At 49.4% G+C, this 25,109-nt stretch overlaps 1 protein-coding gene across 2 annotated transcripts in view; it reads left to right on the plus strand.

Moving 5' to 3' along the window:
- FAT2 (FAT atypical cadherin 2) overlaps positions 1–23,710 on the plus strand; it is a 79,284-nt gene extending 55,574 nt beyond the window's left edge. For both annotated transcript variants that reach the window (XM_001917575.6, XM_070233978.1), the window contains exons 15-24: positions 503–717; positions 1,715–1,852; positions 2,446–2,589; positions 4,241–4,438; positions 7,984–8,794; positions 11,603–11,748; positions 15,803–16,244; positions 18,392–18,545; positions 20,224–20,681; positions 21,711–23,710. In XM_001917575.6, coding sequence (XP_001917610.4) covers positions 503–717; positions 1,715–1,852; positions 2,446–2,589; positions 4,241–4,438; positions 7,984–8,794; positions 11,603–11,748; positions 15,803–16,244; positions 18,392–18,545; positions 20,224–20,681; positions 21,711–22,243 — 3,239 coding nt within the window. In that variant the 3' untranslated portion in view covers positions 22,244–23,710. The remainder of the gene's footprint in view (positions 1–502; positions 718–1,714; positions 1,853–2,445; positions 2,590–4,240; positions 4,439–7,983; positions 8,795–11,602; positions 11,749–15,802; positions 16,245–18,391; positions 18,546–20,223; positions 20,682–21,710) is intronic.
- The last annotated feature ends 1,399 nt before the right edge of the window (positions 23,711–25,109 follow it).

Below are 25,109 nucleotides of genomic sequence, written 5' to 3' on the forward strand. Positions count from 1 at the left end.
TAAATGAGATATCAATGAGCTACTACAGAAATAAGTGAGGGAGTCTACGGCCATGCCACCCTGAACACGCCTGATCTCGTCTGATCTCAGAAGCCAAGCAGGGTTGGGCCTGGTTAGTACTCGGATGGGAGACATAAATGAGGGGGACGCTGCTGTTGGCAATGATAATAAGGAAAATGAGAGGAGAAGGAGGGAGAGAGGGTAATGAGGGAGGGGAAATGAAGAGATGAAGGAGGAGATGATGGGAGAGATGAAGGAGATGATGGAGAAGACGAGGAAGACAAGGGAGGAGATGATGGAGAAGATAATGGAGGAGATGATGGAGGAGACGAGGAAGACAAGGGAGGAGATGGTGGAGAAGATAATGGAGGAGATGATGGAGGAGCTCTGTCTCTCCAAGCCTGCTGAGCTGCCTCTCCTGAGGCTTGGCTCAAGACCCCTCAGCCCTCTGCCTTGGTGATCCCAACTGCCTCAACGCCCCCATCACCTCTTGTTTTTTCAGGGATCCTGTACGTCAACAGGAGCCTGGACTTTGAGACAAACCCCAAGTACTTCCTGTCCATCGAGTGTAGCCGGAAAGGCTCTTCCTCCCTCAGTGACATGACCACCATCGTGGTCAACATCACTGATACTAACGAACACCGGCCCAGATTCCTCCAGGATCTGTACAGCACAAGGGTCTTAGAGAATGCCGTCGTGGGTGACCTCGTGCTCACAGTAAGGATCTGCAACTCCGCCCTTTGAGGGGCATGAACTCTGGGGTGGGTTCTTATCTCCCCCTCTCCTAGTCATTTATGAGCATGGGTTAGTTTATCAATTAATACACTATAAACTTGAATGACTTGTAGCCACTCGGGCAGACTGTCCCTCCTGACAGAGGGTCTCAGGGCCACGTTTGCTAAGATCTAAGATGTGGTATTGATAGAAAGGGCATGGGAGAGGCCCCAGAAGACTGCCAGAGGCTCAAAGCCTGGGAGGGGCCTGGTCCCAGTGTGTGACATGGAGTGTCAGTGCATGGGGGCAGGGGGCAGAGGGTACACCAAATAACACCTCTTTGTATTTCAATGTGTAATTGCTCCCTACTGCATGGAGCGAAGCCAAACTCCGCATGCCCACATTCAGGGTTCTCTATGACCCCTCTTCATTTTGCCTTCCAGTCTTATCTCCCTCCACTCCCCCACACGCACCCTACACTCCAACCACACAGGACAATGTGCCTTTCCCCAAACGTCCTCTGCTTGTCCATGCGCTCTGGCACATGCCTGGAATGCCGCTTCCACTCCCAAAAGGCCTCCTTCTCCTCTGTGAATCCTTTTCTAATCTCTCCATGTGGAATTTATCACTGTGTTCTCTGTGCTCTCACACAGCTGGTCATACTTTGCCCCAAATTAGAATTACCCGTAAAATTAGACATTAAGCTTCCTGCAAGCATATTCATTTTAGCACATTCGTCACCTCCTAGCATGGGACCTAGCACCCTGTCACTATGAGTGAGTGAGTAAATGCATGAATGGATGGATACATGAAGGAAACATGGCATGCTCAAGTCCATACTAGGAGGTAAATAAAGGGATGACTGTGGTACGGAGACTGCCAGCCCAAAGGCATTCACTGGGGTAGGGACATACCTGTGCCCTCTACACTCCCAGGGGCCAAGATTCCTTTCTGACTCCCCCTTGCCTCTCCATTCACAACCACCTTCCTGCTGCTGCAGGTGTCAGCAACTGATGAAGATGGACCTGTAAATAGCGCCATCACCTACAGCCTGGTAGGAGGGAACCAGCTCGGGCACTTCACCATCCACCCCAAGAAGGGGGAGCTAAAGGTGGCCAAGGCCCTGGATTGGGAACAGGTGAGTCATGTGGGAGAGGCCCAATCTGAGCTCCCCAGAGCAGAATATGGGCCTCCTGCAGGTCTGGAGGATGAATCATGGTCGATGCTCCATCCTGACCCTTCTTCAGACCTGTCCTCAACATCTCCCACTTGTTTTTTCCCTGGGGCCTCTGTGGCCTGGGAGGCTAGAGCCAGGAGAGAGCTGAGTGACCTCAGCTCAGGCCAGCTTCTCACTATTAACCAGGGATCATTAGCTCATTATAACAAGCCCTCATTTATGGAGCACCCGCTCTGTGCCAGGCACCTTGCTAAGTGCTTTACATACATCATGCCATTCGGTCCTGAAAATTATCCTAGGAGGGGAGTCCTGATATTATCCTCACAGACATTTAGTCACTTTCCCAAGACTTCACAGCTAGTAAGTGGTTGAATTGGAAATCCAATCTATTTCTGCCTGACTCCAGAATCTGGGCCCTAAGATGCCATGGGTGGGCAATGGGGGCGGGCATAGGGGAGTGTCTCTATCTTATTTTTATGCAAACGTTAGTGATGAGTTAGGGGGCAGAACTGAGGAGTCTCGTTGCTAACTCTCCACTGGGCTTCTGGCTATAGACTTCTAGCTACTCCCTGAGAGTCCGAGCCACAGACAACGGGCGGCCGCCACTGCACGAGGACACAGACATCGCTATCCAAGTGGTTGATGTCAATGATAACCCACCGAGATTCTTCCAGCTCAACTACAGCACCTCTGTCCAGGTACGCTTCAGCTCCCAAAGACATCTGGAACCCATCCTCCCTTCGTTTCCTGCCTAGTGGAGGGGACTCACCACGGGTATCAGTCCACCCAAATAGCGGCTGTGACCTTGCCACTGATAACCCTAATGGCAACATAGTGTGCTGAAAGGGGGTTAAGGAATTTAAAACAATAAGGCACTGTGTTAGGCACTTGCACATCCATTATCTCCTTTGGGACTCACACAGCCATGTGAAGTAGGTAGTACCCATTTTACAGATTTTAAAAATGCAGGTGCGGAACTGTGCCCTAGTTAGAATGTGGCAAACTTGGGATTTCAACCCAGAAAGTCTTCCAGATCCCAAGCTATTTCCACGATACCAGTGGTTTGCATATGGGGTTTGGCAAGGGCCTTGGAATTCTATGAGGAATTGTGACCATAAGCGGAGAGGGAGGTGAGGAAGCAGATAGGAGGACAGAGTTCTGGGTCTTGCTATGCTTCAACCAGTTCACTCCACTTTTACCTATTTTGTTTCTTAGGAGTATGAGTTAGGAGGCTTTGGCTGCAGTTAACAGATCACCTGACTAAAAGTTTATTAAGTAATAAGGACTTATTATTTTACATTACAAAAGGTCTGATAGTAGGAAATCCTACTCCAGAATTGGTTATTTCAGCAGGAAAATGATATCACGGCCTTGGGTTAGCTTCTTTGAAATTCCCTCACCTCATGTAACCTCATGGTTACACAATGGCTGCTGCAGCTCCAGCATCACATCCTTGCCTAACCATCTTCAAAAGCAAACAGAAGGGGACTTCTTTTGCAGGATCTGTTTTTATCAAAGAAGAAGGCTTTCAGAACCCCCATCTGGTAGACTTCTCCAGTGGTCAGAATTGGATTACATGATTACCCTTAAACCAAAAACTGGCATAGGAAATCTAATTATTATAGCTGACTTAGACCAATCGTAGTCCATCTCTTCTTAGGATATCTTAGGATATTGTCAACCTACACCTGAACAAAATAGAGTTTTGTAAAGAAGGAAGGGAAGAATGTCTCTTGGATAGGAAACTATCAATTTTTTCCCATAATATTCTGTTTGTAGATAAGATTTTGATGCTAAAAAGACAACTAACAACCATTGTGTTATAGCATACTGAATCCCTATGTTACAGAACAAAGACTGGAAGAATACCCAGGGGGTCCATTTTTCTTTGCTGAATTCCTAATCATCTTTGAATTTTCTCATTGGATGTGTGTTCCATTGGCCCTCTGAACAGGAAACCATTTATTGGTGTTCAGTTGACTCTATGAATCACGAAGTTCCCACATGGATTCCAGGCACTCATTAATTTATATATATGAATCATCAGTGATATGACCTTGGGCAAATCACCTCCCTGTAGGATGAGAGGACTCTAAAGACCCTTCCAGTCCCAGTGGATTTTGTTTCTAAGACCCAGCACTGCCCTTAGGGAGCTCCCAGTCTAGATTGACAAAGTCAACAACTAGCTCACAGGCAGGCAGAATGAATGAATGGCAGCTTGAGGTCCAGGCATGTCCTGGAAGCAGCCAGAGTGCCTGGACTTACCTCAGATGAGGGGATCCAGAAAGATGCTAGAGGAAGGACTGGGACTCACGTTGCTCTTTGATTTCCTGTCACTCTTGGTCTCAGGAGAACTCCCCTGTTGGCAGCAAAGTCCTGCAGCTAATCCTGAGTGACCCAGATTCCCCAGAGAATGGCCCCCCCTACTCATTCCGAATCACCAAGGGGAACGACGGCTCTGCCTTCCACGTGACCCCAGATGGATGGCTGGTGACCATGGCGGGCCTGAGCAGGAGAGTCCAGGAATGGTATCAGCTTCAGATTGAGGTGAGAGCTGTGTTGGGCCACTGGTGGTGACCATGGGGACAGTAACGTGCTCGCAAATGCACTACCAGGGATTCTACTATTAGGAAAAAGGACTTACAGAGCTCTTCCTGTGTGCCAGCACTGGGCGAAGTGCCCCACGTGCATCATTGCTTTAAATCCTCACAACGTGCCTTCGGGCGGGTACGGGTACCACGCCCGCATCACAGATGCAGCAACCGAGGCACCCGGAGGTGACATGACTGGCTGAAAGTCATACTACTAATAATGACAGAGGCGGGATGCTTCAAACCCAAGCACTCTGAGCCCAGAGCCCAAGCTCTTAGTCCCTGCCCCGCTCCTGCAGGCCAGCCTCACCCTAGCTCCACCTCCTTGAGTTTGGCCAGGACAGCTCTCTGAACCCCAGGTCCTGTTAAAAACTTAGCTCGCAGAACTGATGTGGGGTCCAAATGAGGGAATATATATAATATATATGTCAATTATTTTATATATATATGTATATATATTATATGTGTATGTGTGTGTGTGTGTGTAGGGGATTATGGTATTATTATGGGTTATATAAGAACTGCCTAAGGAAAGTGGCCAAGATGGTAGTCAAACACTTCCCCCTCATTTTATTCGCCCCAAATCTCTTCCCTAAATCTCAAGTCTAGTGGACTCTACTATCCTATGAACTGCTCTGGGCTCAGGTATATTCATCCATTCAGCCAGCCAGTCAGCCATTTATCAATCAGTCAACAAGTATTTATTGAGCATCTGTCATATACCGGGCCCTATGCTAGCTGCTGGTAATAGAGCAGGGGGAAGGAGGGGATGGTCCCTGTGCCCGTGGGCTTTTGGTTCTAATTATGGAGATAAACAATAAATAGATGAAGAAAGAAAGTGCTGAGAGACTCATAAGGCACAGACGACACATATTCAGAAGATGGGTGGCTGTCCTCATGAGGAGGGGATGTTGAGCTGAGACCTGAGGAGCCCTCCCTGTGAATAGTGGGCAGAAGAGTGTCACAGGCAGAAAGAACAAGATGAGCCAAAGTCCCAAGTTAGCAAAGAGCCTGAAGTGACCTGAGGTGAGGCCAGCGTGGTCAGAGCATGGGGAGTATGGGTGGGAATAAAGCTGAAGAGATGGGTTGGGTGGATCATGGAGGACTCCTAGCTTGGATGACCATAATATTTGAGGACCAAACTGTGACGCTCTTGAGAATGAGAGAGACACTAAAAATAGTTAGTAATAATTGATCCACAACAGGTGAAAATCAAGACTGTCCTGGGCAAACCGGGGAGTACAGTCATCCTAATTCCAAGCCTTGGGAATACTTTTGGACTCTAATCTAAGTGAGGTGAGAAGTGGTTGAAGGGTTTCAGACGGGGAAGTGACCCTTCTTGTGTCTCAAGAGGCTCACTTTGGAGCTGTAGAGAGAGTGAATGAAGAGGGCAAGAATGGAGGGGGCAAGGGTCAATGAGAAGTCGTCCAAGCTGGAGATAGTGGTGCCGAGACCTTGAGGTGATGGTAAAGGTGCCAGAAGTGAATAGATTTTATTTTTTTTTGGTGACGAAGATTTGCCCTGAGCTAACATCCATTGCCAATCTTCCTCTTTGTGTGTGTGTGTTTGAGGAAGATTTGCCCTGAGCTAACATCTGTGACAATCTTCCTCTATTTTGTGTGTGGGATGCCTCCACAGCATGGCTGATGAGTGGAGTAGGTCCGTGCCTGGGAACTGAACCTGCAAACCTGGGCCACCAAAGTGGAGCATGTAGAACTTTAACCACTTGGTCATGGGGCCAGCCCCAGAAGTGGAGAAATTTGGAAAAAACTTTGCTTGGAAATAAACAGGAGTTGGTGATGGATTGGATACGGAGAGAGAGAAAAAAAGAGAAGAATCAGGGCCAACTCCCAGGTTCCTGCTCCAGGGAAGAGAGGTGTTGAGCCCATTTATGAGACTGGGAAGACTGTAGGGGTGGGAGAAGGACAGCTTTATGGGGTAAAATGAGGGCTCTGTTTTGCACATGTTACTTTTCAAGTGCCCATGAGACATCCAAGTCGAGGTGTCCAGTAGGGAGTTGGGAATGGGAGTCTGTAGCTCAGAGGAGAGAGGCGTGGACTAATGTAGAGGGTCCTCGAAACCAAGGGCATATATGTGATTGCCTAGGAAAGGATGAGTGACAACAGCTGCCTGACCTCTGTATCCTGGCCTGGACAGGTGCTCAGTAACCATGGGCATCATCACCATCTCTTGCATATGTCCTGTAGTTCCACTTCCGTTCACTGGGAGGCACCATAGGCCAGCAAAGAAACAGGCTATGGTCATAGGTAGGAGTTTAGATTCTGCTCAGCTTACCTAGTGTGTGACCTTGGGCAAGTTATTTGACCTCTCTGAGCTTCAGTTATATCTTTTATAAAATGGGAGACTTAAGGGTACCTATGTCATAAGAAAGATAAACTATGATTGTTGTTGTTGCTCTTGATAGCTCATCAGAGTGATACACAATTCCCAGCAGTAGGTGTAACTTTACAAAGGTCTTACCAACTCAAACCACTGGAATTCAGGTGAACGAGATCTCACCATGCGGAAAAGTATGGAGACCCTTGTGGAAAGCTTTGTCCTTCCTAAGTCGGAGCAGAACGTGGCAGGGCACTTGGTGAAAGGGGAAAGGAAGATGCATTTTTAATTTACATTCTTTTCCTTGCTTAATCCAGGTCACGTCACTGCTAAAAACCTTTGAAGCCTTTTCGTGGCTCTGGCATAAAATCCGGCCTTGTGCTCCTCAGCCCTGCCCCCTCCTCCAGCCACCGTGGCCTCTTTCTGTTTTGCACACCACCCTCTTTCCACCGGAGGATCTTACAATTGCTGTTCCCTGTCTGTCTCCTATTCTCCTCATGTCTTCTCATCTCTCAGGACTCAGCTCATGTCACCTCCTCAGAGACACCGTCCCTGCCACCTGATCTAAACGGGTCTCTTTCATTCTTCAGATCTCTCTGTCACATCGCTCCGTTTATTTCCTCCATAGCACTTTATCCAAGTCTAACATTTTCTTGTTTACTTAACAACTTATTTATTGTCTCTTTTCTCCTGATCATAGCAGAGGGCCTGGCCCGTCGAAGCCACTCAATAAATATTTGCTGGCTGGGTGAAGAAGAAACGCCCACCCCTACCCCCACCCCAGTTGCATAGTAAAGGGGAGTCCCGAAGAGAATCTCCATAGGCTGAGAGGGCCACGAGGATGCTCACTGGAATCGCCAAGACACATGTGATAACTCACTTAAGGAAAGAGCTAGAAGGAGAGAAGTTCAAGAGGAAGGAGGCCCGAGTGTGTAGTTGGAAAGATTTAGGAAGAGGCTTGGAGGGAGGTCACATGAGGAAGTGGAGTTAGATTCTACCGTGTGGTATGTGGATGTAACTCCCTCCGCAAAAGCTTCGGAGCTTTTGGAATTATTGTTTTTTTCAGTCATGACAACATGCTGAGCCTGCCCTCAAGCAGCGAGTCTGAGTCTCGGCAAGGAGGCTGCAGCCCTATGGTAACGGTGGTGCCTATTTTGCCCACAGGTGTCCGACAGCGGCATCCCTCCTCTGTCATCTTCGACGTCTGTCAGGGTCCACGTCATGGAGCAGAGCCGCTACCCGCCCTCCGCCCTCCCTCTGGAGATCTTCATCACCACCGGGGAGGAGGAGTTCCAGGGCGGCATGGTGGGTAAAATCCACGCCACAGACCGAGACCCCCAGGACACACTGACCTACAGCCTGGCGGGAGGGGAGACCCGGGACAGGCGCTTCTCAGTGGGTGCGCCCGATGGCAAGATCATCGCCGCTCCAGGACTGCCTCGGGGCCGCTATGCGTTCAACGTCACAGTCAGCGACGGGACCTTCACTGCCACTGCTGGGGTCCACGTCCACGTGTGGCACGTGGGGCGCGAGGCTCTGCAGCAGGCCATGTGGATGGGCTTCCACCAGCTCACCCCAGAGGAGCTGGTGAGCGACCACTGGAGGAACCTGCAGAGGTTCCTCAGCAACAAGCTGGACATCAAACGAGCCAACATCCACCTGGCCAGCCTCCAGCCTGCAGAGGCCATGGCTGGGGTGGATGTGCTCCTGGTCTTTGAGGGGCATTCCGGAACCTTCTACAAGCTGCAGGAGCTCGCATCCATCATCACTCGCTCAGCCAAGGAGATGGAGCACTCGGTGGGAATTCAGATGAGGTCAGCCATGCCCGTGGTGCCCTGCCAAGGGCCAAGCTGCCAGGGTCAAATGTGCCAAGAGACAGTGCACCTGGACCCCAGGGTTGGGCCCACGTACAGCACAGCCCGGCTCAGCATCCTGACCCCGCGGCACCGCCTGGAGAGGAACTGCTCCTGCAATGGTGAGGAGTGGGCCCACCCCAGGACAAACAGCACTGTGGGCTCAGCCAGGCTAACTCGAGGCAGGGACATCCCAGGAGGCTCTGGGGGGTAGTTAAAGGGAAGTTTCAACAGGGCTAAAGGCCACAGGCCACCGTGAGACAGCAGTGGCCTCACAAAATCTAGTCAGGGAATAGCACCCTTACTCCTGGCCACTTTTTAGAATTTTGAAAATAACAGTTAAGAGTATTAGAGGCAGTTTAGCATCATGGCTAAGAGCATGGACTCGGGCATCAGATTGCCTGGGTTCAAATCCCAGCTCTGCCACTTATTAGCCAGGTGACCTTGGGAAAATTATTTAATTTCTCTGTGCCCTTGGACTGTTGTAGGACTTAAATGAGTATTAAATAGCAAAGGCTTGCTTAGAGGAGTGCCTGATATATAGGATGTGGTCAATAAACACGAGTTACTAATACTACTGTTATTACTCTGGCCTGGTGCTTATAACCTGAAGGTTTAGAGGCAACAGCTAAGGTTCAAACCCCAGCTCTATCACTTGATAGCTGTATAACCTTGGGTGGGTTATTAAAACCCTCTTAGCTTTAGTCTCTCCTTTATAAAATAATGAAAATAATATCATCTGCCTTTGGAGTTGGTTTGGGGAGTAAATTACTCAATGGATATAACAGCACTTAACCCCTGGCTGGCCGGTAATAAGCATCCCATCTGTGGTGTCTGTCATTCACACGGTAGCAGTTGTTGCTATAAGGACTCTGCTGGGTGCCAGGCTCTGTGTTTATGTTACTAAACTCCCTGGCACCACAGCCTACAAAGCAGGGCCGTTAGCTCCATTTACAGTTGCAACTCAGATATGGGGATTGTATTGTCTCGCTTTGCCTGAAACTGTACAGCCTCCACTGAAAGCCTGGTTATTTAAATACCTGTGTGTCCCACTCTAAAGCCTGAGTTCTTCACCAAGCTCTTCAGGAACTCAGTTTTCTGAGAGGACTCACCCCAGTGCCCCCGGCATTAAGACCAATGCCCTGGACCTGCTCAGGAGCATTGGCAAAAGGAGAATGGCATCACCTCCAGCTCACCATCGCCCCCTGCCTGGCCTGGCCTATCCTTTGCGGGTGGACCCAGTTTGCATGAGGGCAGTTCTTTCTGGGAAGACTGGTGGACTTTCTCCAGGGCCCACTGGATGTAGGCTGAGTGAGCTACTCTTCGGGGGTGCGGGAGGGGGCCTCCCTTCTTGTGTCTCTTGCCCCAGAGTCAGCTTCAGAGAAAGCTGTGATGGCGGAAGGTTCTCTCTTGACCACCTGGCATCAGACGGCAGAGGTTCTAAAGTGAAGATTGTGCAAAATCACCTGGGGAGTGTGTTTTTAAAGAGAGCTGCTCTTGAGTGTCACCTTCAGAGTGTTTTGTTTAGAAGGTCTTGGGTGAAGCCAGAATTGGCATTTTTCACCAGCACCTCAGGCAATTCTGAAGCAGGTGGTCCAGGGGTGCACTTTGAGATGCACTAGCTAGGCTGGCTCACGGAGCATGAGCATCACTTGGGGAGGGTTTGTTTAACCTTTTAGTGAAATAGGACATACAGAAAGATCTGTGTGTCATAAGTGAATTTTCACACCAAACACACCGGTGTAACCAGCACCTAGATCAAGGATCAGAAAATGACCAGCATCTCAGAAACCTCCTTCGGGCTCTCTTCCAGTCAGCACATCCATCGTGGGGAGATTTTTAAAACACGGATCCCCATGTGGCACCAGAACTACTGAGCCGTACTCTCCGAGGGGAGAGCCTGGCATTCCGTGTTCTAAGAGACTCTCCAGCTGATTCTGATATTCGGCCAGGTGTGGGAATTCCTGATCCAGATCATCTTCAATATCCCATCCAATAATGACCGACTACCATGGAATTGCCACATCAGAGCGTTTTAGACCTATGGAATGATAGATTCCTAGGGTCTTGTAATCTGTCCTTCCTTCTCCTCCTTTTGGCCTTTGTTCTCTCTCCTCAACTATTCCTCTTCCCTAGCTATCTGGGGCCTGTACCACTCATCCTTCCCTTGACAACTATAAGCTTATTCACACAGAAGTTTTAGGGATTTAAGAGCTCAGTTCACTTCTCAGGAGGGTGCATCTTTAACAATCTGGGGAGGGCAGTACTTGATATAACACAGCATTTCCCAAAGGGGGTCCCACAGATTGCTATTTCCAAGGGCATAGGTGCATAGGTGGTCACATAAGAGGGTCCCATTGTCAGATAAACTTGAGAAACTCAAGTTGAGGTGAAGACTCCTTATGCAACTGCGCATTAGCAATTGCCGCGGGGGGATGGAGCACACGGGGCTTTACAGAAGTTTTGACCACACGATCTCTCATGCCCCCTTCCTGTATCACAGAGTGTCCCTTGACCTCTCAGAAGCATTTCATTTGGGAAGTACTTACTCAACTGATTATACTCCTGGTGATAGAGATATCTTGAGGGAAAAATCCCTTGTGGTGTTCCTGAGATCAGACGTATATGCTAAATCCTCTCCAATTCTACCTCCTTCTTCCCCAAGTGATGTCAGAAGTAACGTGGAAACTACGTAGGATGGAAATTCTGATTTCCACACATTTGATTGATTACTTTTCTGGCCTGATTCTTGCTTTCTTAATAGTTTGAGCACATAGTTCCCGACCCACGTGGGAGCCAAGGCTGGGGTCCCCGGGGCCAAAGGAAGGTATGCAGGGTGATAGCCCCCCAAGGGCTGAATGGGACCGTCAGTTGGAGGGGTCTATGGAGACCACTTCACGCGCAGGTGACACCTCTGGTTGCTGTCACAGGTACTGCCGTGAGGTTCAGCGGGCAGAGCTTCGCCCGGTACAGTCTCCCAGAGGCTCAGAACTGGCACATCCGTTTCCGTCTGAAAACACTCCAGTCACAGGCCATTCTCCTGTTCAGCAATGAGACAGTGCGTGTCTCCGTGAAGGTAAGACACCGCCAGCCCGAGAGATTTCCTGTGAGCATGCGCTGGGGAGGTGGGGGAGCATGAGCACAGCCAAGAAGGCCATTTCTGCAAAGAAATCCCTGCGTGGTTTTCAGGGATGCTGGCCGTGACTGTTGGATCAGGACACGAGACTTTCTAGTCCTGATCGCCACAGCCACCCTACCTGGAGATATATGTTCAAGGACAACTAGAGGTCAGGCTGTTCTGTGGGATAAGAGAGCCTCTGAAGATAGAAAGAGAGATGACTGAGGCCACCTGGGCCCCGATGGTTTTGTCACTTGTGCTGACTAATAGACCAGTGTTTCCCCAGAGGGGTGGGAGGCTGGCTACCATGGGGGTGCTCAAGATGACAAAGCCAGCATTAAGTTACATGGAATCGCATGGAAGAAAAATGATTTCCTTTCGAATGGTCTTTCAGACCTTCTGATTACGTCATCTAGAAAGTCTAAGTTTGCCCGCCCGATTTTAACACCTCTATCACACACGCCAATCTGCCACTTTGACAGAGAGAAAGCAGTCTTTGGCAGCTGGTTTGAATTTAATTAATTCAACAAATATTTATTAAGCATCCGCTATGTGGCAGGCACTGTCTTAGGTGCATGGGTGTCATCAGTGAATAAGACAAAAACCCCTCTTCGAGCTTTCATCCTATAGAGGGCCGACTGACAAGAAACATAAACATAATAAGTCAGAACATTATAGTTTGTCCGAATGTGCTAAGTGCTATGATCAAAAAGAAAGAAGAAACACTTAAAGGGGATCAGGAGTGTTAGGAGTTGCAATTTTAAATGAGGTGGTCAGGGAAGGCTTCATTCAGGCGATAACTGAACAATAATTTAAGGGGGTGAGGGAGTTAGCTATGTAGACATCTGGGGGAACAGTATTCTAGGTAGAGGGAATAGCAGGAGAATGCTGAGCATGTTTAAGGACCAACCCAGAGGTCTATATGGCTTGAGTGAAGTGAGCAAGGGGAACAGTAGTAGTAGGGGTCGAGGTCGGAGATATAATGGAATGGGGGCATATCTATAATGATCTCATAGGCTATTTAAGGACGTTGGCTTTTATTCTGAGCAAAATGAAGGGCATTAGAAGGTTCCTCAGTGAATTGGCATGATATGACATATGCAAAAAGGGTCATCATGGCTGCTGGCTTGAGAATAGACTTTAGAGGAACAAGAATAGTAGCAGAGAGACCCAACCAAAAGACTGTTCCAATAATTCAGGTGAGAGATGATGGCAGTTTAGACCAGGTTAACCACAGTACAACTGGGAAGAAGATGTCAGATTCTGGATCAACTTTGAAGGTAAAGTCAACAGGATTTCCTGATGAATTGAACGAGGGCTGGGAGTAACATTTTGGCCTGAGCAACTAGAAGTAATGGAGTTGCTACCAACAGACCTGGGGAAGGATATGGGTAAAGCAGGTTTTGGGGGGAAGGTCAAGAGTTCAGTTTTGGACATGTAAGTTTGAGATGCCTATTAGACCTCCAAGTGGAGCTGGATAAACAAGTCTAGCATTTGTGAGGAAGGCCTGGGCTGGAGATGAAGATCTGGAGTCTTCAGCATATACATAGAACTGAAAGCCGTGAGACTGGGAGATCACCAAGGAATGTAGATTGAAAAGAGAGCAGACCAAGGGTTCATCCTTGAGACACTCCAACATTGAGACATCAGGGGAAGAGAAGGCTCCAACAAACGAGACTGAAGAGGAACAACCAGTGACATTGGAAGAAAACCAAATGTTGCATCTGGGAAGCCTATCAAGAAGGAAGGAGTGACCCGCTGGGCAATATGCTGCTGAGAGGTCAAGCAAGATGGGAAGTGATATCAATCATTGATTTGGCAACACAGAAGTCACTGAATACCCTAACACCAGTGGTTTCAGTGTCATAGTGGGTGGGGGTGGAATTTTGCTGCAAAGGAGGAGCAAAGAAAGAAAGTGATATCTGGCAGGAGGAGTAGGTTCTAGACAACTTTTGTTTTTTTAGATTAGAGCAATGACAACATGTTTGCATGATGATTGGGTTGATCCAGTAGAGAAGGAACAAAGACACAGGAAAGAGAAAGGAGTCAGTGGACCCTCATCCTTCGGGGGGTGGGATCTAGTGCATAATGGAGAGAGAGGCTTTTGCCGATTGGACAGATGTGATGGTGAGGGTGCCTGCAAGTTCCTATCTGATTGCTGGAGTGAGGATGAGGAGGGTGACATTAGGGGTGTGAGGAGAGAGAAGTTGTGAAAATAGTCATCAGGGAGAGTGAGAAGACTAAAGGAAGCTAGTATGATGGTTGGGCAGCCTGAAGAGCTCATTTGAGACTCATGATCATGAAATTAGAGGGAGACCAATAAGCAAGGCTGTGTGCTTTTCTCCAGCCAAGTTCAGCTCCACGATGCTCATATAGAGTAGGTGGAGAGTCTGATTTTACCAAATGTGTGGGTTTGCCAAGTCAGTTCCACTAAGTTAGAAAGGAACAGGAGTTTGGCTATGGAATTTAAGCCTGATAAGGAGAGGAGTGAGGACATTACAGAGGTGAAAGACAGTGACAACACTGTTGATCTGTTGGTGGGATCAACAGATTTGTGTCCTAGGTAACCGAAAGGAGCGATTTAACGACAATGTTTTGAGTTGTACTTATTTTCGTCATTCTCTTTTCTTAATGGCAAGTTACATTGGTTTCCTATTTTCCAAAATAAAACTAAGTTTCCTTTTTAAGTCAATAAAGGTATAGGTAGTATTCAACCAGGGCAAAAATCTGAAAGATGGCATACAAATGGCCAACTTCCCAGAAACACTGGGCTAGATCTTCAGTTTCACCCAGAGAAAGCTCCACCTCACCCAGAATGATCAGAAAAATATTTGACCCCAAGTAGTCCTGCTTCTTGGAGGTAAGGTGAACTAAAATGTTCTAACGCAGGGGTTCTCAGACTTTTTGATTTCAAGACTTTTTTACACTCTTAAAAATTACTGAAAATCCTTGGGAAGTTTTGTTATAGCTATTGACACTTTCAATATTCGAAATTAAAACTGAGAAATGTTAAAATCTTTATTGATGCACTTAAAACAACAAGAAATCCGTTACATGTTAACATAAATATCGTATTTTTGCAAAAAATAATTACATTTTCCAAAATACAAAAAAAGAGTGGCATTGTTTTACATTTTTGTAAATCTCTCTTATGTCTGACTTAGAAGACAGCTGCCTTCTCGTATCTACTTCTGCCTTTGTCTGTTGGGATAGCATGTGTCTAGAAATCTCCACTGTATATTTGTGAGAGAATGAGAGTAGAAAAGACAAATAATGTCTTAGGATTATTACGAAAAATAGTTTCCCCTGGGGGATCCCCTGAAAAGATCTTGGAGACCCACTTTGAGAGCCACTGAACTGTTGAGTAAGAAGGAGGGAGGGGCCAGCCCGGTGGCGCAGCAGTTAAGTGAGCACATTCCGCTCCTCGGCGGCCCAGGGTTCGCTGGTTCGGATCCCAGGTGCAGACATGGCACCGCTTGGCACGCCACGCTGTGGTAGGTGTCCCACATAAAATTGAGGAAGATGGGCACGGATGTTAGCTTAGGGCCAGCCTTCCTCAGCAAAAAGTGGAGGATTGGCAGTAGTTAGCTCAGGGCTAATCTTCCTCAAAAAAAAAATAAATAAAAGAAGGAGGGAGAGGGAGGTCTTTTGAAAACCTCCTTGAAGGCACACGGTTGGGAGTGTAGAATGTTGGAGAAGCCTGTGAAGAAGAATCCAAAAGATGCGGTCTTGATCTGCGAGGCACCTCTGGGCCTCAGTTTTCTCATCTGTGAAATGGAGATGTCATCCCTGCCCAGACCATCCCATGGACAAATGAGGCCATGGACAGAAGAACACTTGAAGGGCTTTTATGCTTCACAAATGCAACGTGTAAAACAGCCTTGAAAACCACCAAACATTACCCCTCCCACCCCTGAAAACATGACCAACATTCTTTGCACTGCAGCCTATGGGCGGTGATTTGAATAAGGACTTCTTGGCTTTGCTGACGGCATCTGGGTTTTCTTTGCAGCTGGTCGATGGAGTGCTCTGGCTGGAATACGGCTGCCCCAGTGGTTTCTACGGAAATCTTTCCTCCTGGCTCCATGTGAATGACCAACAGTGGCACACCATTCTGCTGGAGGAGATGGACACTGCCATCCGCCTCTTGGTTGACAGCGCAGGCGATGCCACCCTTGTGCTGCCAGAGACCTGCCGGGGTCGGAGGCCTGAGAGAGACCTCTTTCTGGGAGGCCGTGTCCTCTTGCATTCTTCCCCAAAGGTCTCCCGGGGCTTTGAAGGCTGCCTGGATGCTGTTGCGATCAACAGAGAGGCACTGGAGCTGCTGGCCCATGGCAAGAAGGCGGCAGGCTTACTGGAGAGGCAGGCCCTCACCCACTGCTGCTTCCACAGTGAGGAGTGCAGCCAGAACCCGTGTCTCAATGGTGGGAAGTGCTCACACACCCACGGGGCAGGTAAGGGCTGGGGCCAACCCCACGGCTGATCCCACAAGGCTCCTCAGAGAGCTCCGACATGTTGAATTAGCAATCACATATCACTGCAGAGTTTACAAAGCATACTCCTTCACCACAGCCCCATGAAGGAAGGAGGGTGGGAGGGAAAAGAGCCATCAATGGCTCCATTTTACCGCTCAGGAAACTGCTAGGCTACGTAAGCGACACCCAGAGAGGTAAAGGAACTCACCCAAGGTCACATGGCTATTAAGTGAGAGAGGCATATTCGGGGATCTCAGGGGAGCACTCCTCCCTCCTGATCCCAAATGTTCCAATCTTCTCCCTACTGTCTGGTGACATATGAGTTGGGATCCATTAGGTTTACACTATGGGAAGCCAGGAGTCTTCCTTCTCTCTCAACAAGAGCTGCCTTGCTTTCTATTTTTTTCGGATGGGGGAAGGGCACACATGGGGACCTCTGGGGCAGACGGTTGAGTTCATCATACATCTTAGTGTCATCATTGGTCCCTGCAAAGTTTCTCTTTCTTATTTCCCTTTAATCTCCACTCCACTGCCTTCTTCCTTCCCCAGCCCTAACACTTAAAGTCTTTAAATGAATTCTTGCAAAATGTCTATTACAGTTTTCCACACGCTCAAACTTCTAATTTATGTAAGTAGTATATCATTTTTTACAATTTCCCATCCATGTTGCCACAAGTATTCTTATTCGTTGCTTTAATTGCAGCTCAGTACTCCAAGGCGTGCATGCACTCACATTTCCCTCTCCACTCTCTCAGCAATGAACACCCTGGTGGCTTCCTCAGACATGTCATCTTGTAAACTCATGTCTCCAGAAGGTGTGAGGACCTTCTTCACACACACACATACACCCCTACCAGGGATGGAATTCACATACCCAGAGCATGCAAACAATTATTTTGACTAAATAGGGTCAAATTGCTCTCCAGCCTGGCCACAGCAGCCAGTACTTCCACCAGCAGTGCATGAGGTTTCTATGTACCTACATCCATGTCAACACCTGGCATGGTCTCATTTCCTAATTTTTGTCTGGCTAATAGTACTGTCATTTCTACCTTCAAATATCCAAGGAGTCCATCCCTTCTCTATCCCCACCGCCATCACTCTGACCCAAGCCCCTGTCGTCTCTCACCTTTTCTGCTGTGCCAGCTGCCTCCTGCTCTCCCCCTTCTCTCCTCCCACTTGCATCTTCCAGCAGGGCGCCAGAGTGATCTTTACATAATACAGGTCTGAGCGAGTCACTTTCCTGCTTAGGACCCGTCAGTGGCTTCCCCGTGCTGTTCCGGTAGAGCCCCGATTCCGAATTCCTGCATATGGCTCATCCCTCCGATGCCCTGCCCCCCCCCCACCTCCTGGCCCTGCACCTCCCACTCTCCCCTCCACTCACTAGGCTCTCCCACCCTGGCATCGTAGTTCTTGGGGAATGCCACAGCCTCCCCTCCGAGCCTTTGCACACGTTCTTCTGCCTGAATCACCTTCCTGTCTGCCCCTCTATCTTTTTGCCTGACTAATTTTTACTCATCCTTCAGGTCTCAACTGAAATATCACCTCCTCCAGGAAACCTCCCCTGGTTCCTAGACTAGGCTGGTCCCCTCTCGGCAACACATCCCTTCAATAAGACTAATTTTTATGATAATTAGTAACATACTGATATTATATAAAACTGTCTAGGTTTGAATCCCAATTTTGTCACTTACTAGCTGTGTGACCTTGAGCAAATGTCATACATTCTCTGTGTCTCATTTCCTCACCTGCCATCAACCTGTCCCCGGATGAGGATAATAATAGTAACCAATCTCAGAGTTGTCATGAGGATCAAATGAGCTCATATATGAAGATTCTTAGGACAATGACTACCACTGAATAAGTGTTGTCTGGGATGATGGTGAGGATATCCATTATTATTCTTTAGACGCCTGTAAGTTGTTTGAGGGCAGGATCAAGTCTTGCCCAGCAGGGCACCAGCGCCCAACCTGGTGTTCATTGCAGAGGAAGGCACTCAATAACTAAACGTGAACGCATGGACTGCAAATGCACCGAGGTCTCCCCTCCATCCTGGACGGCTCTCAGCCTGGGTTACCTGACTGCTAGGCCAGTGCGCTCTCTTACCTCCCTTCCCCTCCTCCCAGGCTACGTGTGCCAGTGTCCCCCACAATTCTCTGGGAAGCACTGTGAACAAAGAAGGGAGAACTGCACTTCAATACCCTGCCTGGAGGGTGGGACTTGCATCTCCTCCCCCGAAGGAGCCTCCTGTAACTGCCCTCACCCTTACACGGGAGACAGGTAAGCACCGGAGAGGCCACCTGCCATTGGCTCCTCACTCTGGATTTGGCATCATTAAGAATGACCTCTGCACTCGGAGCTCTAGAGAAGCCAGTGGGAGCCCAGGGGCTGAGCGCTCCACGGACCTGGTTTCCCTGCTGTTTTCCAAGTGTCAAGGCTTCTCCCTTCGATCGCCTGAATCAGAACACTCTGGGAGGGGGAGGTGCTTGTTAAAAAGACAGATTTCCCAAGGCCTAGTCTGACCCTGCTGAATCAGACTCACTGGGCTGGGGCCCAGGAATCTGCACTTCTAACCAGCTTCTCAGCTGGTTCTGATCTTTGCTGAAGTCTGAACATAGCTAAACTTATTCTCTTGCTCTGGCTCATGACTTCTCAGAAAGCAGCCTAGGAACAATGACTCCACTTGGTACAGACACTGCTGTGGGTCTCGAACCCCACTGCCAAGCCACGTGTGCCTCATATTATGCTGGCTTGGGGTGGGTTGCAAGGGAAGGCAAATCATTCCTAGAATCCGAGAGGCAAAGAGGCTTTGGAAATTAGCTGGTTTTATGGCTCCCCAACTTGGGAGCCTTTAAAAAAGAATCATAAGGGAGACTGGCAAAAAATATAGATTCCTAGACCAACTAAATGAGAATCTCCAAGAAATGAGGCCTGAGATTCTATTTTTTACAAGCTGCCAAGGGATCCCCTTGCTGTCAGCATGTACATAAGAGAGCCAATGATACAGTCCACCCATTCATTTTACAGATGGAGAAACTGAGGCCCGGGGAAGGAAAGGGCTTACCCAAGATTCCCCCATATGTTTATGACCCAAGTCCTTTCTCCCGGCAACTAGCATTGCGGCCCCACCTCGCTTCCTGCTCTGCAGTGGAGCATGCTCCCTATTCGGTAGATGGTAGACGTGATGGGAGGAGCCTTCCTGGCTGAAAGCGGCGTTTGCATTTTAAAAGAGGAGCTTGGGGAGGACAGTGTTAAACACAAAAGGACAAGCTGGTGGTGGTGAAATTTCAGGCCCTGGGAGATGTTTTGGACTCAAGTGGGATGGAGGGAGCCTGGCCCCAATATCCCTCAAAAGTGGATAAAGCTGGCCATGGAAGTCTCCTAGGAGCCTTCCAGCATGGAATGACAAGCCAAAGATGACCTGAGAGGTCACAGGGCTCCAGGTGCTCTCTCTGAGGAAGTTGCCCGATATAAGGTCTGTGCAGGGCCACGCTGTGTTTCTGTGGCCTTCTGGTGGAGAATAGCGGATAACACTGGTGCCTGGTGGCCATTGCTGGGTGACTGTTGACTTGTATCTGGGACCCTGACATTATTGCTAGAGGACAGCTGGGTATGTCAGCTGCCTCTACTACAGTATACAGTTGGAAATCTGACCTCATTGGTGGAGAATATATCCAATGCCTAGATCTTATGGGTGAAAAATGATGGATGTGCCCAGAGCCTGGATCCAAGCGGTCATGAAGGAAGGTGTAGCTGAGTCCCATCCCTTACTGGTGGAGGATGGAAAGTTCTGAAGTTGGTATGTCGTTATGTTTGATAATTATCTTTATTTTTTTGGTGAAAAATTGGAAAGGGTAGGCTTGAGTGCAGGGGTCTCCATCCCATAGATCTTTGTAAGATGGGACATGGAAAGGGCAGTACAGTGACTCTGCCCCTGACTACTTCTCTGTCTCTGCAGGTGTGAAATGGAGGCCAGGGGCTGCTCAGAAGGACACTGCCTAGTCACCCCTGAGATCAAAAGGGGAGACTGGGGGCAGCAGGAGATTCTGATCATCATATTTGCCCTACTGTTGATCACTGTATGCACTGCTGGGCTTCTCTTCTACTGTCGCCGTTGCAAGTCCCACAAGCCTGTGGCCATGGAGGACCCAGACCTCCTGGCCAGGAGCGTTGGTGTTGATACCCAAGCCATGCCTGCCATCGAGCTCAACCCCCTGAGCACCAGCTCCTGTGACAACGTGAACCAACTGGAGCCCAGCAAGACCTCAGTTCCCAACGAACTTGTCACTTTTGGACCCAGCTCTAAGCAGCGGCCAGTGGTCTGCAGTGTGCCTCCCAGACTCCCGCCAGCTGTGGTCCCCTCCCACTCTGACAATGAGTCCATCATTAAGAGGACCTGGTCAGGCGAGGATATGGGTGAGTATAACCAGAGGCCTTTAGCTTCTGGCATTGATGGAAAGGGGTGGTAGACCTAAACACTCCATTATCTGAGATACAAGGGTTTTGGGCCACCATCCAGTCCAATCCCTTGGTATGGGATATGAAGGGATGTGTTCAAGGTCACAGTGTATTAGTGGACTGGAACAGATGCCAGGTCTCTGGACTCAGAGTCTGTGGTGTATTCCTCTGCACCAGGACCCACACCTCTAAATTCCAAGTCATTTCGTAGGATTGATGTCCATGGCAGAAACCTATAAACCCTGGATAGGGGTGGGTAGGATCCCTGGAGTGAAAAGGGGCTTTGGGCTTTTCTGGGAAGGGAAAAAGAAGCAGTAGTCCACCCAATCTGGAACGGCAGCAGCCTTGGGCCAGACCTGGCTGGCCTAGAGGAGGGACCTTCACCACCCCCACAATCTTTGGCTCAAAAGGAGGTGAATTTGTAAACAATTTGTATTTTCTGGCTTATTCACCAATAGTTAAAACAGATATTTTCATTAACTTTTTGCCGATAGCGTAACTGGGGCCCATAAAGACAGTGACTTGTTCTAACTCACCCAACTATTCAGTATCAGCAACACAGCTAGGACCAAAGATGCCTAGTCTCCAATCTTCCAAGCCACATCTCATTTAATCGCCCTCTATGGTATATGCCATCATGCATCGAGCTCCAAACTGTGTGTCTGTTTCCTTCAATTAAGGAGACAAAACTCAACCAGTAGCTACTGGAGACATCCATATTATTCCCTTGTTCACTGACCCTCGGATCAGAGGTAGATTTCCAAGATGGGCTGACTTTGCGTTGAACCACTGGACTTGAATTTGACCCCATTGGATTCTAGCTATCAACCTAAGCTGCCAGAGACAACACGCATAGATGAGCCACATATTGACCCACTCCTTGGGCCGTCTCCACTACATGCTAAGTTATAGATTGTAGCTATCAGGCCAGCTGGAACCTTTGCCAGGGAAACTCAGAGCTCACCCTATCTTGCTGTTCCCTTTCAGTGTACCCAGGCGGAGTCGCGGTCTGGCCCCCTACTTACTCCAGGAAGGAATGCTGGGAATATCCCCACCCTGACGTGGCCCCAGGCCCTCTGCCACCCTCACCTCACCGCCACCAGACCCCAGCTGTGATGCCGGACCCCACTGGCCTCTATGGGGGCTTCCCCTTCCCACTGGAGATGGAAAACAAGCGGGCACCCCTCCCACCCCGTTACAGCAACCAAAACCTGGAAGATTTGATGCCCCCACGGCCCCCTAGTCCCCGGGAGCACCTGCTGGCCCCCTGTCTCAACGAGTACACAGCCATTAGCTACTACCACTCACAGTTCCGGCAGGGAGGGGGAGGGCCCTGCCTAGCAGAGGGGGGCTCCAAGGGGGTGAGCATGCGCCTCAGCCGGGCCGGGCCCTCTTATGCCGACTGTGAGGTAGGGGGTGGGATTCCCACAGGCCGGGGCCAGCCCCAAGCACCCCCCAACTATGAGGGCTCTGACATGGTGGAGAGTGATTACGGGAGCTGTGAGGAGGTCATGTTCTAGCTGTCCTCAGAGGAAGGCAGGTGGGAGGCCAAGGGCTTGGCCCCTTCCTCCTGTCTTAGAGGGAGTGAGTTGAACATGGCTGGGAAAGTGGGGGTGGGGAGCCCCCATACCCAGTCCAGGCTGCCATACCTTGAAATGTGCTCTTCCAGACCCCCAGCTAGTCCCTGACGATGGAGGGAAGCTGAGGGTAGAGCTTTAGAAACAGCACTAAGGCCCCCAACAGAAAAGGGATGCACAGAGCAGTTACCCTGGAAAGCCAGGAAAAACTGACTCTGAGAGGGGCAAGAGGCAGTATGTCACTGATTTGCCATCTCTCAGCCCCCAGGGAGGCAGGGCCCAAAGGACTGGATAAGCTCCATCAGGGTGCATGTGTATACCTGCCTGCAGCTCCATTCTGGAGGCAGAGGCAGGTTCGTGCCTGACTGGCAACCACGACACCTGCTATAGACATGAGGTCCAGGGTCACCTGACCCTGAGGGCCACAGGGTGTCCTAGGGGCTGAGAGGTGAGCAGCAGGTGAATGGGTACCAAAGGTCACTGTGCACCCACTTCATTTATACATTCACTGCAGTGTCTGCTCCATGTCAGACACTGTGGCAGGCATCAGGGATAAGATAGTGAACAAGGTGACAATGGTCATAAGGAGCATCACTTGGCCTCACTTGGTCCCACTCTTCTAATCCAGAGTCCGAGCAGCCTGCTCCAGCTCTTTAAGTCCATGACTTCCGACCAGCAAGGGCCCGCCGGGATTCCGCAGCCCTGGACCTTCTTTGCTAAAGAATTCAGACCTCATAGAACTCTGGGTTCTTCATCCCAAGTTTCTCAAGCACTTTGGGCCAAAGGCAGGAAGGATGTAATTTTCATTTAAAAAATTCTTAGGCACTTTTCAATCTTGCTGTCAGGATGAGTTGTCCCAAAGGGATTTTTCTTCCCTAGACACAAGGAACTAAGACTTCGTTTCAGGACAGGGTGGAGGCAGGGGGCTGGACATCAGAGTGTCCAGGCTGGACCCCTTGCCCTTTCCTGCCCCTCGTTTCACATGCCTGCCAACATAAGTGTTACCTGCAGTGACTCAACCCTACGCATGGAGGGTCAATGCGGGCGCGTGTCTGCACATGTGGGCACCCATGTATAGTACGTGTGTACACATGTGCAGTGTGTATGTAGCCAGGAGTGGCAGGGACCTGAGAATTCTGGTAGCCTTGCCACTCCCTCCCCTGCCAATCCCTCTTTCTGGTCCAGTGACTTTTCACGTGTGCTGTTTCTGGAGACAAAGTCAAAGGAAGAGCAATAGAGACTCCTACCCACAGGGGTGCTGCAGACAGGGAGAGGGATCTGTGTGGGTGAGAGCGAATTTGTGTGGGTGGTGCGTGGCTGTGTGTGTGACTGTGAGCACGCGTGACGGGATGCATGGTTTCATTGGTCATTTGTTTTTTTTTTAACAATAAAATATCTTTTTTACTGTTATTTTCTGTGTCACTTGGCCCGTTTGCAGTTGAGTCAGGGGCAGGGCATGAAGGCCTCCAGGCCCTTCCACGCTGAGGCTCATGGACCTTGGAGACTGGAAGGGACCCAGGAGGTCATCAAGGCCTCTGATTCCCACAACTAGCAAGATGGCTAAAGTCAGATCCCGGAGCCCTACCCCAGACGTACAAGGTCAGACCCTCTGGGAGTGGGGCCCAGGACACCATTTGGAAAAAATGCCTCCAACTCTGCTACAATTGTCTGCAATTAGTAGATAAGTCTGTTAACCAGCAGGTTAGTGAAAGGCCCAGGACAAGACTTTAGAACTGCTGACCGCCGGCCAGGACTCTTTGCAACGCATCACACTGGTCAGGGAGCGGGCACTTATTGTCACAGGCCTTGGGAAGCCAGCCCCCTGATGCCCAGAGCCAGCCCATGGCCGTGGCCACTGCTCCACAGCTCGCCCTGTGGCGCGGCTGGATGTGAGTGAGCATCACCGGGCAACCATCGTCATGGCAGACCTTGCAGGTGACACCAGGACTGGGCAGCCCAGTCCCTGCCATCGGGCTCCCACAGCGGTGGGGCAGAGAAGGCACATCCGTGGGAGGCACCACAGCAGACTGGCCCTGGGTGGGGGCTCAGCCCTGATCCCGCTCTGCCACTCCCTAACGTGGCCTCGGGCAGGTGTCAGTTGGCCTCTGTCTCTCAGTAAAATGGAGACAGTAAATAATAGCTCCCTCGTAATACCATTCTGGGGAATAAACACGAAGAGCTTATAGCAGCATAAACAATCAGTGGTGACCACCATGTAGGAAATAACACCAGGTAATATAAAGATAGGATTAATTTATCACAACTGAGCAGGAAACCACAAATAATCTAGTCCAGTGTTGCCCAAATTTCTGTTGTCATGCTTACCATTTTCATGATTTTTGCCCTGATGGAATACCACCTGCACTATTATTTACTTAATATTTTTCTTCCAGATTTTTTTAAGTATTTTTTACTCACCTTAAAATGATAATATCCATACACTAAAGGATTTGACAGTTACTATTTTTGCTAGCACACATGAAAATACATAAGCAGTCAGATTTTAAAAATGACTATCCAGAGGTCCCCTAAAGCATCTTTGGGAAACACTGATTTAGTCCATCTTCATTCCCCACGTCCTCACACCAAGGCCCAGAGAGGAGAAGGGGTTTGTCCGAAGTCTCACAGCTGGAACGTCCCAGAGGTGAGACCCACATTCAGGTTCTACCCCCAGCCTCAGGATCGCCCTATAACATCACTTCTAGATGGGAGACCTCTGGATGCGGGAGCCTCTGTCCCCACAGTCCACCTGCCCACCAGCGCCCCTTCCCTTGTTCTCCTGAGCCTGCACCTTCATGGATCAGCCACC

The sequence above is a fragment of the Equus caballus genome, chromosome 14 (assembly GCF_041296265.1).
Source record: "Equus caballus isolate H_3958 breed thoroughbred chromosome 14, TB-T2T, whole genome shotgun sequence".
In the NCBI taxonomy this organism is placed as follows: domain Eukaryota; kingdom Metazoa; phylum Chordata; class Mammalia; order Perissodactyla; family Equidae; genus Equus; species Equus caballus.